Source organism: Pyxicephalus adspersus, chromosome 9, assembly GCF_032062135.1.
Source record: "Pyxicephalus adspersus chromosome 9, UCB_Pads_2.0, whole genome shotgun sequence".
NCBI lineage: Eukaryota > Metazoa > Chordata > Amphibia > Anura > Pyxicephalidae > Pyxicephalus > Pyxicephalus adspersus.
The window spans coordinates 19146010-19160289 of record NC_092866.1 but is presented as its reverse complement, the minus strand read 5'-3'; the positions used below and the strand labels follow the sequence as shown (position 1 = coordinate 19160289).

General features: G+C 38.9%; 1 protein-coding gene across 1 annotated transcript in view; it reads left to right on the top strand.

The window, feature by feature from the left end:
- Positions 1-14280, top strand: part of BBS2 (Bardet-Biedl syndrome 2) — a 23267-nt gene extending 8987 nt beyond the window's left edge. The window contains exons 5-18 of the mRNA XM_072422841.1: positions 402-464; positions 1109-1186; positions 3020-3124; positions 3749-3835; positions 4077-4212; positions 5696-5835; positions 6553-6697; positions 6953-7124; positions 9132-9261; positions 9967-10098; positions 10178-10315; positions 11430-11542; positions 12520-12668; positions 13784-14280. Coding sequence (XP_072278942.1) covers positions 402-464; positions 1109-1186; positions 3020-3124; positions 3749-3835; positions 4077-4212; positions 5696-5835; positions 6553-6697; positions 6953-7124; positions 9132-9261; positions 9967-10098; positions 10178-10315; positions 11430-11542; positions 12520-12668; positions 13784-13890 — 1695 coding nt within the window. The 3' untranslated portion in view covers positions 13891-14280. The remainder of the gene's footprint in view (positions 1-401; positions 465-1108; positions 1187-3019; positions 3125-3748; positions 3836-4076; positions 4213-5695; positions 5836-6552; positions 6698-6952; positions 7125-9131; positions 9262-9966; positions 10099-10177; positions 10316-11429; positions 11543-12519; positions 12669-13783) is intronic.

Here is a 14280-nt window from a genome sequence, read left to right as displayed (position 1 = left end):
AGAATGTAACCCCATTTGTTTATGAGCAGGATTTACAGTCATTCTATGGCTGTAAAAGAGTATTGCAAGACCCAGATAATGTGGTGTAAGGGAAATGACAACAGCATTGCACTGTGTGGTAAATGGATCCTTTAATATACTCTTCCTTTAATTCTTTTCTCCACCTTTATTCGGCCCTGGCATATCCAAAATATTGCAGCAAGTAGGTTTCTAGGTATGGAACTGCTCTAAATTAGAGAAGGCTTGGAGCTTCGGATTCCAACTTCAGCTTTTGGATTGTTCAAAAACATCCCTAAAAACAATCTTTGATTGATGAAGTTATGTTTGCAGAAAAGTCAGGAAATATAGAATACAATAAAGCTGTACATATTGTTTTCTAACAAATTTAAATTATGTTCTAGGTTACAGGAGATAATGTTCGCTCATTAGCATTGTGTGATTTTGATGGAGATGGGAAGAAAGAGGTAAGAGTTTTATTGTGCATGCACACTACATTTTAGCCAAACCTTTTCTAACCAGAGAGCAGACTATATCATATGATGTATTCATCATACAGAGAAAACATTCCTGTATCATAAGGACCTGCAGGCCTTGCTCCCCTCTATTCTTCAGTTCTTTGAAACTTTTTGTAAATCAAGTGTACTAAGTGTGACCTGCCTTTCTTAAATTACTTTAAACAACATTTAAAGAGTTCTTCATAAAGCAAAATGGAGAGCTGGAGGAGGAAGGGGCCTTGACTGTGATATACACAGTGATCATGATGGTGGGGAAACCATTAGCAGGAAAACTACATAACTTTTCCCATGGTGCCCCCTGTGGTAGGGCACAAATGTAACACACTCATACACCCACTTATCCCCCTTATAGGATTCCCCCTTAGTTTCATTGCTGGTGATAATGGTGATCAGGACAATTGGAGAGAGTGAATTTCTTTACAGTAACACAAACTGCAATACATTAATGGCATTAGTTGTAAGATATCTAACCAATCTATCCAAATCAAAAAGTGTTGCCATTTTAGCTCATGAAAACACTATTCTATTTTCCAAAGCTACATTCTACATACATGCACATTTTCTTACTGATCTTTTTAAATGATACATTTCAGCTTCTTGTTGGATCTGAAGACTTTGACATAAGAGTCTTTAAAGAAGATGAGATTGTGGCTGAGATGACAGAGACAGAGGTAAGCATATCCAAGCTGTGTCTTCCTTATATTTGCAGTTTTACTGTCTATATACAAGTCATATCATGCTTGGCTTCTTAGAAAGGCTGAGATGAAAAGTTTTACAAAGAAAAGTATTCACTTTATACAATAATTAGTGTGATTAAAACATGGTGTGGAGACAGATCGGTGTCTATAATTTTACTATTAAAACATTTCTCCAAGTTTGGCTGCCTTTATGTCTGTTTGTGGAACAGAGCATGAATCTAAGAACAGAAATAATAGCAACATGTACAAGTGTCAAAACATGTTAAAACTTATCCCAAACCAAAACATAAAATGTTATATAATGCGGGTTAATAGAACCCTGATAAGTAACTGTATTTTTTTCCAGGTTTTTCTTTTCCTTTATTTCTCTTGGTGGTTTTGCCAACAACACACTTCCTGTTCTGGGTGACAACATGCACCCACCCTGCGGTATAAGGATAAAAGAAACAAGATATTACTATGGAGTCCCTCTCTTATCCTTAAACAGAAGTGTCCTGGTGACCTTAGAGCTAAGGAAGCTGTAGGTGTAGGGAAAAGAGTAGAAAAATTTACCATCCGAAAAGATTTTTTGACAAGTTTGGAATATTTTTTTATTCAATATTTATATTATTATTTGTAAGGATTACATAGGAGAGATGAGAAACACAATTGACATCAGTACAAACAAGTAAAAGCATTCAGAAGATTATAACAAAACTGGGGGGTCAATAAACAACAATTTTAACATGTACCATGTTGTCTGCTCAAAGGTTTAACAATCTGCTGTTTAGAGGTAACTGGTAAAGTATGCATAAAAGATTCCAAACTGTGAAAAAAACATTAACCCGTGTCTTCCTCTCCAAGTAGGATTAAATATGTATTTTTTTAATAAAAAAGATCTAACAAAACACTCGCTGGTATATTTACCAGAACAAAATGGTCCAAATAGACAAATAGAAGTTATTTGTTAGGGTTTAGATACAGCACAGATACTCTCCTCTAAAATTTATTGAAGTCAAAGGCTTTTCCATTTTAGGTATTGTGAAAAATGAATAAACCTCATCAGCTCTGTTCGCTGCAAATTGCTTGTTCTTCTATATGCAAATTTTTCTGATCTCCTAAACAAGTCAACCAAAACAACTTTTGTGTGTGTCTACCCTGCTCATGCATTCATACATGAATTGTCACATCTGACATGTAGATCCCTATGAACCTCAATATATATTGTGCTTTAATATTAATTTTAACTTATCCTTGGCTAGCCACATTGGCATTGTTATTAGGCCATAACTGTTAAGGGTTGCCTCACAGACGAGTAGTTGTAAATGTTAAAGTAACTAGTTCAAGTTTGAAAAAAAAAACTGACTTTAGGTACTTCTGGGGAGCTCTGTGGGGTATGTTACCTCTTAGTGACTTCCATAAACATTAAGCTACAGTTCAGAATGTTTTAAAGAACACAGTTTCAGTTTAAACTGTTTTGGATAAAGAGCGAACTAGGTATGCCTAGAAAGGTTTTCTGATTTGATATAGGGGCTGCTAGCTGCTTAGCAGTCATAATGACCTTTTGCCTTCTGCTCTTTCTGAATCCCTATCATGAAATAAGACCAGATCATTAAAATCCGAGAAACGTCATAAAAGACGCTGTGCATTCTGCCTCCATTTTGTTTCAGCTCTCATCTACCCAACTGAAATATTTTGTTTCTGTTTGATTTTAGAATACACCACATGGAGATTTGTATCCCTTTGTGCAGGTTCTTCTTCAAATAAAAATTACAAATAATTGAAATTTTATTTTTAATTTTAATATTGAATATTATTTTATTTCAGACAATCACTGCAATGTGCCCCATGTACTCCAGTCGATTTGGGTACGCTCTTTCTAATGGAACAGTGGGTGTGTATGACCGCATGTCACGCTATTGGAGGATAAAGGTAGGTGTGTAAATCAGTCAGGCAGCTTTAATTAATTAAACCTACCTATCACGTACAGCTAAAATAAATGTACAGCTAAATAAAATAGATTTTATAGCCCTTTTACCCAGTGTCTTAATATGCTCAAGGGCTAGGAAAAAAGTTAAAGGGATAAAATAGGATGAATAGGGCCCTACAATTTGTACTGAGGTTTTAATTATAAAAATTAGACTAATAGCTTGGTATGCAACGAAATTAGAGAATCCAAATAGATCTATAGCTAGTTGTAGAAGATTCCTATTTTTAATAAAGGAGTATAAGTGGTTATGTAAACTTGCTGTGAGATTATCCATCATCCCAAAACATTTCAATTGGCATTTGGTCCTGGATATAGTTGCAGGTTGAAGAGGTTTTTTAATTGTCATTGATACAACAGACTGTCATCAGAAGGTGGATGGGTCTGGGGACATCTAATTCCATTTAGGTTTCCTGTAGATGTCCCTCTGTAAATGTATTTGGAAGGACAGACGACAAATGATTTAGGAGTATGTGACAACCTCAGTGATCAGCAGGCAGGTGCGAGATACCAGTGTGCATTTTAATTATAATCTTTTTTTTAATTTTTTTTTTTTAATGTCTTTACAGTCTAAAAACCTTGCAATGAGTATACATGCCTTCGACCTTAATTCTGATGGTGTCTGTGAGCTGATTACAGGATGGTCCAATGGAAAGGTGAGTATTTCACCATTAATAATGATAATAATAATAATAATTAATATTATAATGATCCGCAATGGGTTGATGTCATTGTGAACAGGCATACTGCCCACCCATCAACCCTTAGTAAAACATGTAAGCTTCAGACCCTATAATTATTAGTTCAGTCATCCTTGGGCCAGGAAATGCTCATCTAATGGTTGTGCACACTTGTGGTTTTCATTTTCTGTTTCTATTGTACGTGCTTGTTATTCAGGTTGACGCACGCAGTGATCGTACAGGCGAGGTGATCTTTAAAGACAATTTCTCCTCATCTATAGCGGGAGTGGTAGAAGGCGATTACCGCATGGATGGGAAAACTCAACTAATTTGCTGTTCTATTGATGGAGAAGGTAAGGAAAGGTTACAGCATGGGCTCACAGTGTCCATTTCGTCCAAAGTGAACATCTGTCATTTAGTGTTTAACAAATTGCCTTATGTAACATCTGTACTGCTCAGTTCATTTTATCTAGTGAGATGAAATGAATTCCATCAATCTTACAAGAGCTTTGCTCATGGCCTTGACCAGGTAACATGATATCCCAACTGCCTTTCAGATGGTACAAACCAGAATGTTGGTGTGCTGTAGTGACCAAATGGATTTTGATATTTAAGAGTAAAGAGTAAGGCTGCTTACACACGTGCAATAATTGTCCTTGGAAAGGTTCTTTCACGATCCTTTCCAACGACTAACGACTGCACTATGCAGGAACGAGTGCTGTACATACAGCACCGTTCTGCTCTTAGTTAGTTCTGGTTAAGACTAGTTAATTAGGTGTGGAACTGTGTTTTTAACTACACAGGAACTAAGACAATGGCCAGTGCTTGACCATTACTTGACCAATGATCATCCTTAAACCAGCATTTTACATTATAGGGATGCCAGTAAAGGATGACCTCATATATGGCATACATATACCAGTAAATACTGGTAAAGCATTATTGTTGGTGAGACATAATTGATTTTAAATAAAATTGTGCTAACCCAACAGACGTGTGTATGTAGCCTATTAATAGATAAACAGCACGGCATTGATCCACACAATAGATCTTTGTTTTGTTGTGAAACAATCAAATTAAGGTGTTAAAGGGCTGTACAGGGTCTTCTTCATCAGTCAATGGTGATGGAGTATTGAGTCTCTGGTAATGTTGAGATGTGAATCTGTTCATCCCTGAACTTTGGCTGCGTACACACGTGCAATAATTGTCGTTGGAAATGAACGATCCACGAAAGATTCGATAATTGTTAAAAAAAGTGCACAACGACTGGTCAACGACGCTGACGAACGAGGAATCTCGCTGGAAAAGAACGACCGTCCCGGCGGATCTGATTGGGGGATGATCATTCGTAATGTATTGTGTGTACGGTCGTTCAGTGATCGTGGCTTGTTCTGTGATATACTTTCCCCTGTACATGTGTTTTCCTGCATCGTTCGAAAGATTGTTTACAAACGATCGTTTCAACTATCGTATCTAGTGTGTACATAATTGGTGGATTATATTTGAACGATCGTATTGTTACAGCATGTACAGAAATGTATACACTACGATTGTTCAAAAAAATCGTGAATAATCATTGATCGTTCATTTTAAATTGATAGATGTCAGATATTACAATGTTAAGATACATATTCAAATATGTAGTGTACCAGCTGAATATATATTTTGAAGGTGTTTACAGAACTTTGATAGTTGTTACAGTCTTAGAAATGACATCTTTCGAAATTAACCATTGCTGTATATAGTGGCCACATTGTTAACTGACCTTTGACTCCTGTCAATAGTCAACAGTAATGTGTAGCAGTAATCTAAATGAAAGCTCTTATTCTATCACAGTGAGAGGCTACCTTCCTTCAAGCCAGCAAACCCCTGGAAGTTTAATGGATACAAGTGTGGAGCAAGAACTTGTCAGAGAACTCAGTCAGAAGAAGCAGAATCTGCTATTAGAACTGAAGAATTACCAAGAAAATTCAAAGGTGCCCTGTACTTTAAAGCCCAGCATTGGGCAAATCTTTTTTTCCTTGTTTTGACTAGAGCATGTAAGAGCTGGAAACTTTCAGGTTTCACTGTTCCTGTTCTCTATGTCACCTGGCAGGAAGCAAGGGGAAATCTGCCTATTAGTGGCACAAACACCCCTAAAAACTTGCCATGTTAGGAATTTTTATTACATTGGTGGTTAGTGGGAAGAATTCTTACATTGTTAGTGTGTGGGTGAACACTTCTTACATTGGTAGCCAGTTGGAAGAATTCTCCTTATATTAGTGGTTAGTAGGATGTATATTTCCTAAAGTGGTGATCAGTTTGCAGAATACTCCTATTGGTGGTCAATGAGAACAATGTCACACTTGCAGATATCTAAAAAGATGGTTTGAGTGGGAGTAAAAAATTGCTACTCTCTGCAACTGCAACCTTTTGAGGAATCCTAGGGTTTCAAGGAACCCTGTTTGAGGACGACTGTGATGGAAATATTACCTTTTCGTCAGTCTGAATAAATAATGTTTTAATTGTGTTCTGTGTCCCTGTTGGGAAGGTCCCCTTCATCCCTGTTCTTTACGACATTCATTAGATGGGGATACAGATGATGGTAAACAGACAGGGATTCTAAATCTTCCCCATTCTATTCAAAAATAAAAAAATATTGTTTTACCTGGAAATGTGCTTTAAGTTTTGTTTTTTGTTTTTTGTTGTAACAGGCAGAATCAAGGTCACAAGCAAGTGAGCCTGATGGTCAAATGGGAGTAATTCCAGCAAACACACAGCTACAGACTGCTCTCTCTGTTACTCTGGGATCTGAGACTCAGATTGCCCACGTGGAGCTGAGCATTTCAACATCTAATGGTGAGCAGTGGTAATAGGTCCTATGCAATGAGGTTTTAATAAGTTACTAGTTTTTGTATCAAAACATTTAAAGGTGGAAACAGGAGGCATGCCTTTTGTAGCTTAGAAAAGCTTTGAGGGTGCTATGGATTGTGGGCTAACAAAAGTCATTATTACAGTCTTACCAATTATGCTGTATTTGTTCTGACTGTGATTTGTTCCTGCATGTGCTTACTGTATGATCGCATGTATTATTTAGGGCCTTTTTTTCCTCAGATACAATTATCCGTGCAGTGCTCATTTTTGCTGAAGGTATATTTGAAGGTGAAAGCCATGTTGTGCACCCTAGTGCTCACAATCTTACTGGACGTATCCGGGTCCCTATCTGCCCTCCCAAAGATGTTCCTGTGGATCTGCATATTAAAGCATTTGTTGGATACAAAAGCAGGTATGAGCATAAATTGTGAGTGTTCTCAGAAAGACATATATATATATATATATATATATATATATATATATATATATATACATATATATACACATACACACACACACACACACACATGGGGGAGTGCTGAGAAGTTCCTGACTTTGCCCAGAACGAAGAGAGACAAAGTTATGAAATAACACATTTATTCAACATATTCCCCCCTGAGACTCATGCACTTGGTACAGCGCAGTTGTAGCTTTTCTAGACCGTTCAAATAAAAGTCCTTTGGTTGGGCCGCAAACAAACTCTCATCAGCATCTTTGACGTCAGAAATATCCCCAAATTGTTGCCCCTTCAGGTGTTTCCTCCAAATCAGGAACAGATAATAGTCCGAAGGGGCCAGGTCAGGTGAGTAGGGAGGATGGTGGACCATTTGGAAACCCATGGGGTTCAATTTGGCAGCCAAAACGTTGGAGGTGTGCACAGGTGCATTTTCCTACAAAAAAAGGATACCTATGATCAACTTTCCACGGCAATTTGTCCTAATTGCCTCCTTCAGCTGGTCCAGGAGGTTAGCATAATACTGTCCGGTGATAATAGAGCCCTGAGGTAGGTAGTCCACCAACAGAATACCGTCTTTGTCCCAGAACAGACGCCATGAGTTTTTTGGCCGATTTCTGGGTTCGGAACGTCTTCAGCCGCAGGGAGCCGCTGTGGCGCCATTCCTTTGACTGTTCCTTGGTTTCAGGATCATAGATGTGGAGCCAGGTGTCATCCGCAGTGACTAACACAAAAAGTCCTGTGCAGCTTCAAAATGAGCCAAAATGGCTTTGGATGTTTCAACTCGTTCGTTCCTCTGATCACTGTTCAAACATTTCGGCACCCACTTCGCTGAAAGCTTGAGCATGTCTAGGATAGTGGTGATAACAAACCCAACACACTCCACTGAAATGTCAAGTATCTGGGCTATGTTTTTTGCGGATATTCGCCGGTCCCCAATAATCAGCTCATGGACAGCATCGCAGGATGCTGGGTCAGTTGAGGTTGGGGGTTGCCCATTGCGGGGCTCATCTTCAACGGTGAAATGCCCAGTCTTGAAACTAGATATCCAGGTTTTGACAGTGCTGTAGGAAGGACAGTGTTTGTGATATCGCCGTGTGAATGTCCTTTGCTGACTTGGCCTGGAGAAACAAAAACGTCATGACGGCCCGTAACTCCAACCACGTTAAACTTCTTGTGCCTCTGCCATCACAGCTTCTCACTAAAAGAAAAAACAGTTTTAGGAATCGCAAAGACCTGATATTTGCTCTGTTACATACTAAGATATTTGGCTGTCATATGGCCCCACACTCATTTTTCTATTTCAACTGGAAGGGGGCAAAGCCAGGAACATCTCAGCACCCCCTCGTACTAAAATATAATTGATAGGAACAAAACACCATTAATCTGGATGGGCAACATAATATAGTTGGTTTCAGTGGATGCTCTTGTTCAGAGAGATCCTGAAGCTAAAGTGTCTGAGTGAGGTCATAGACATCAGAGAGCTGTTGGAAAGGCATTTAAAAAGCCAGTGTGTGCATGCATGGTCAACCACAATCTAATTTTTGAAGGCATCCATAGACAAAGCGTTGTGGTGTAAGTAATCAAGGACATAAGATTATTATTCCCTATTGCCTCTAATCACAGCAGGTTGAACAGAGCTCAGCTGAAATCCTTGCTGAAGTTATAGATACATTATAGAACCCCTATCCTATAACGTATCTGTAGCTTCAGCAAGGAATTCACCAGAGCTCTGCTAAAGTTAAAGACTATTAATATTTGACTGCTGTAAATTTAAGGACTGCTGGAGGTAAGGCAGAGCAATGTACGGTAAAGGAAAATGTTGGTGAGATATTGGAAAGAATTTAATATCTTGCATGGTGTCATATACTAAAATATAGATTAAAGTGTGAAGTCTTATGTATGTCTTTACTTAAAAAATGTCTGATTAAGTGAGATAATGACTGTTTCTTTTGCCGTTGACAGTGTACAGTTCCACGTGTTTGAACTAACCAGGCAGCTTCCTCGGTTCTCTATGTATGTGCTCAGTAGCCCCACCTCTTCACCTGAGCCATCCAGTTATGTGACTTTCAGCATAAATGAACGGGTACAGAGGGTGAGTCTTCTAAAATGACAGATGATTTTTTTAGGTAAAGAATATGAAGCAGTGTAAAAAAAACTATAGACCCTTTTTTCACAGCAGCTACCATGACTAAAAATTAACACATAAAACATACATTGTCCAAAAAATTTTGCACAGAACCTAATATAATGAATAAAGCAATACATTGTTTGTCATGTTAGGTCTTAGGTATTGTATCCAATATGTAAGCTTAGGGAGGCATTACATCTCCAATGTGATGTCAATGTGATAACCATTTGTGTGTTGCCTGGTTACGATCCCAGTACTATGGCAACAGCAGGATCTGTATGTTGCTATGGCTAAGGTTGGATGCTGATGGTGGTCTCTGGCTCTTGATATGACTAATTACAATGTCATTGGTGGGGGGGTCTGGCCATTGCTATGCTGACAGTTGGATCTTTCCCCATTTCTATTGCGGCCATTTCTACCATGGCAATAGATGGATTATGCCATGTTGCCAGGACATTGCAAAGATTGTGCACTATTGCTATATTAACAGAGCTATCTCCCTATTGGCATGGTTCTGTAGAGAAAAGCCCTGTTGCCATGCACCTGTCCTCACTGCAGGCAATACCTGTCATATCAGCTAATCAATGTAAATGAATAGGCTCCCCTATATACTGACACACATATCCTTATGTCAAAAAACCTTGTGTTTTCTCTTTTTTTTTTTTGAAGGTGGTTCTGTGGTTGAACCAGAATTTTCTGTTACCAGAAGACACAGAAGTGCAGAGCGCTCCATTTCAAATCTGCTTTACATCTCTTCGAGATAGTGGGAATCTCCTCATTAACATGAAACCTAATGGAGAGGTCGGTGATTCCCTGTTTATTGTATGTTTTAGTTGTCCCTGTTTCTGTATAACACCTCAACACAATTCTTTCTGAGCAGATCACACTACGTACAGATGACTTGGATCTAGCTGGTGACATTATTCAGTCACTAGCAGCATTTTTAGCCATAGAGGACCTGCCTGTGGAAGCAGATTTCCCAAAATACTTTGACCAGCTCCGTAAAGTGCTTGTGCAGGTGAGTTACAGCTTTCTGTCCTGATCAAATATCCATATAAATACTGAGATCTCTGGGACTCATTATCCTATCATATACCTAATATAGTGGAGTAGGGAAAAAAAAAAATAGATGTCGCCCCCCCCCCCCCCCCCCTTAGTTTCCGCCACTAAGGCTTAGTCTACACAAGCATTTTCCCCAGCGTTTAACCTGAGGCTTTAAAAGCCCATGTTTGAAATGCCCATGCATTCCAATGGGCTAATCTACACCAGGACGTTTCCTTGAGGCACGTTTATAAGCTTTATCTTAAACGTTGCTTGTAACATTCCAAAAATTAAAAGGCTAGAAAACGCTCCTATTGAATTCAATGGAGGCTTTTACAAGCGTTCTAAGCTTTTTATGAAAGCATCTATTGAACACAATGGGGGCTTTAATAAGCGTTTTTATCAGGACTTTGAAATCTGGAAGCCCTCTTTAATAAAGAGACTCCCAGATCTCCACCACCTCACCCTGGGGAATGAGTACAGGGGTACATAAAAACCCCTTACTCATTCCCTTAAAGGGTTAAAATGTGTAAAAAAATAGGAGGAGGCTTTATTGGTAAAGTATTTTATTAAACGTGTGTGTGTGTGTGTTTGTCTACCTAAACTTTTTTTTTTACAGGTTATCCCACAACGACAGGATGATTCCCACGGCTGCATTCATGACATGAGCACAGCCATGGGACTCCTCCTGACAGTGAGGGATCCTCGGGCACTAGGGGAGATAATTTAGGAGGGAGAAGTAATATATAGTGGTGTTGGTTATAGACTGCATCCTACACAAGTATAAAAGGTAACAGGAATTCACTAGTATTTAATTGTATTCTTGGTGAATGGGAATGTGAATGTGGAAGTGCAAAGATTCAGTTGATCTGGCTTTTAAAGACTTAGATTGTGGACACTTTATGATTCCTTTGTCAACCCTCCTCTCCTTCCCCCTTACTGCTAATACTGGTTCTGCCACCAGTAATTTCTCAATTTCTCTCAGTAGTTTTTCTTTGTGTAAATAAAAAAACAAAAACTCTATTTAATTGATTATGTAAAGTTGACATTAACACAAAATAACAACCTAATCTCACTTCTGTTTCTTTCAGGTGGATGAATCCCACTCTGTACACCAGAAACTTACTGCAGACATGGCTGATCAGTCCAACCTGATTCGCAGCATGCTGGTACAAGCTGAGGATGCTCGCCTCATGAGGGACATGTAAGCTTGAAAGCTGTTTTTGTAATTGCAGGTATTACCATGTAACCTGATAATCATGTTACAAAGTTCCTAGAATATATGAAAAAGGTAATAACCCCAAATTAATTTCCAGTTAAATTTAGGCTAAATACATTTTACATGCATTAAAACAGAAGATCCCACTCTGTAGGGGACAATCTTTTTAATTCAAGCCTCTTTCTAAAGAAAATGAATGGAGAGTTTGTTTAGACCAGAGGTAGACAAACTTTTGTGGCCACTAGGCCATTTCAGGGGTGGGCAGGAGCACACTAGGCTGGACTCTCTTAAGTCCTGCCCCAATGGCCCCTCCCCACCAGGAACGCCTCCTGATGGGAAATCTCTCTCCTCCATATGCATGGCAGAGGAGATGGATTTCCCTTCAGGGGGCGTTACCTATTTACCCCGGCTTTAACACTTCCAAAGTGTTAATGCAGGCCACGGTAAATAGGGGAGCCACAGCAAGAGGAGGCTCAAGAGCCGCATGCGGGTTGCCTGGCTAAGATTAGGCCGGAACAGCCAGAGGGCGTTAGGCCAGAACAAACTACCGGCTAGACCGTATGTCTCCTAAAGGCTGGAGTTTTCCGACCCCTGGTTTACGCAGACATTTAAATTACAAAACTTTTATCAAGCCAGAAAGGGAGCAACATGATTATTCGACCCTCCCCTCGGGCGCGTTGTCTTGGCATTACCTTTGATTTTTCCTCCTTTTCCCCCACATTCTTAATATTTCCAGATCCTGCCACTTTCATCTGTGAAACATCTCTAAAATACACCCCTACCTGTCCTCGGAGACCACCAAACTCTTTGTACATGTTCTATAACCCTGTCCATCTAATATATATATATATATATATATATATCAAGTCTGTCTGCTTCAGTAGGACTTCATGTGCTTGCTGGACATTGGAATTTTATACATTGTGGTTATAGCGTAATGTCCTTTTTTTTTTCTGACACAGAAAAAATATGAAAAAAGGATATACAGAACTCTATGACCTCAACAGAGACCTTATAAATCGCTACAAGATTCGCTGCAACAACCATACAGAACTGCTTAACAATCTCAAGTGTGTAAATCAAGCAATTCAGCGAGCAGGACGTTTACGAGGTACGTTTGGATAACTTTAGTAGCTCCTATACCCTGGAGCTGATTTTCTTAAGGAATTTAGTCTGTTCATCTACCAAGGTGAATTGTCACCATGCAAGAGGTTATTCATCTAATTTAGTCAATGTGCTGAAAATTCACTTTTCAAAGAATAACTAATCATGTGCAAGAAAATCCAAATAAAAAAATGATTTTGCACTTGATGGTTGAAGTCAGCACAGCTTCATCTCTCTGCTAAGCTTGGAAAGGGATAATTCACTTTGTAGTGTGAATAGCTTATATCCATTTATAAATTAACACCTCATGGCCAATACATTTTTAAAATATAAATATTTTAGCTAGCACTGTTTCTAGCACCAGAAAGAAAGACGGCATTTGTTTTTTTTTATAAAGAACACAGCTTTGTGGGTTTGTAGTTTTGTTTGGGTATAGAGAGGATATGCAAAATTCTTTCTGCACAGGTGGTATTAAAAAGTGTAATTGTCACTATTCTCAGAATGTTCCAAGTACAATTACCCCACAAGAAAATGTTCTGGCCTGTTCAGCACTCTCATTGGATACTTAGTTCTTACAGGAAGAGCTACAGCTTTATAGACAGTGAAACAGAAGCATGTGCTTGGGAATGTGGGCGTATGGTACTAAATAAAACTACTTGCAGTCTGCAAGGTGTCCTGAAGTAGCTATTCATTTATAAGGGGACACAATAACCTTGTTTATAGAGTGCAAAGGGCCCTCCTGACCCCCCCCCCCCTTCCATATTCACCAGCCATCTATAATACACAGTATTTCCATGTGTGACCCAGTCCCCAGTCACATTGCTGAGGTCTAGTCACCATTTGCTAGGTCTGAGCACCATCACATGCTGAGAGCACATAACTTATAAGAGGAGTATGGGGGAGCCCTTTGCAGAGACAATGTCATGTTTTTCCTGCATGAAAAATGTGACAGTGCCTCTTTAAACTTGGGGGTGATGACCATTTAGAACCCTACCTATTAGGTATATACACAGCAATGAAAAAAGGTTCTAACTGTTCTCCAATCTATCTAAAGCTAAAAAAAAATGAATAATGAAACAATCATGCATTTGACTTATGTAAACTTACTCAATTTCTTTGCAGTTGGTAAACCAAAAGCCCAGGTGATCACAGCGTGCAGGGATGCCATCCGCACCAACAACATTAATGCCTTGTTCAGGATAATGCGTGTAGGAGCTATGTCCTCCTAGATGAGGCCTTCAGGGTTCATGGTTATCCAGAGAAGACTTGCAAACCTAAGGGATGCGAGCTGTAGTTTTGTAAGCTCCAATTCTCATATAACAAGCCTTACAGCACAGTCATGGCTTTATATGGGGGGAATATTCCTCTGTAAATAGACTTTTTAATCTGTGCTATGGAATGTCAAAGATTTTTAAAACCTGGGAACAAGCCTCTGAAATGTTTGTGATTTCCTAAAACTATTGTTAGTTTTCTATTATTTATGTCTGGGTCATAAATTAGGATCAAATTCTTTTCAGATCTGGTCCTACCAGTGTTGCACAGTAGGCAATGTATTTATTTATTGAATGTTTATAGGTTTTGTAGTCACATTTTTCATTAAACCTGAAATTCTTCATTAA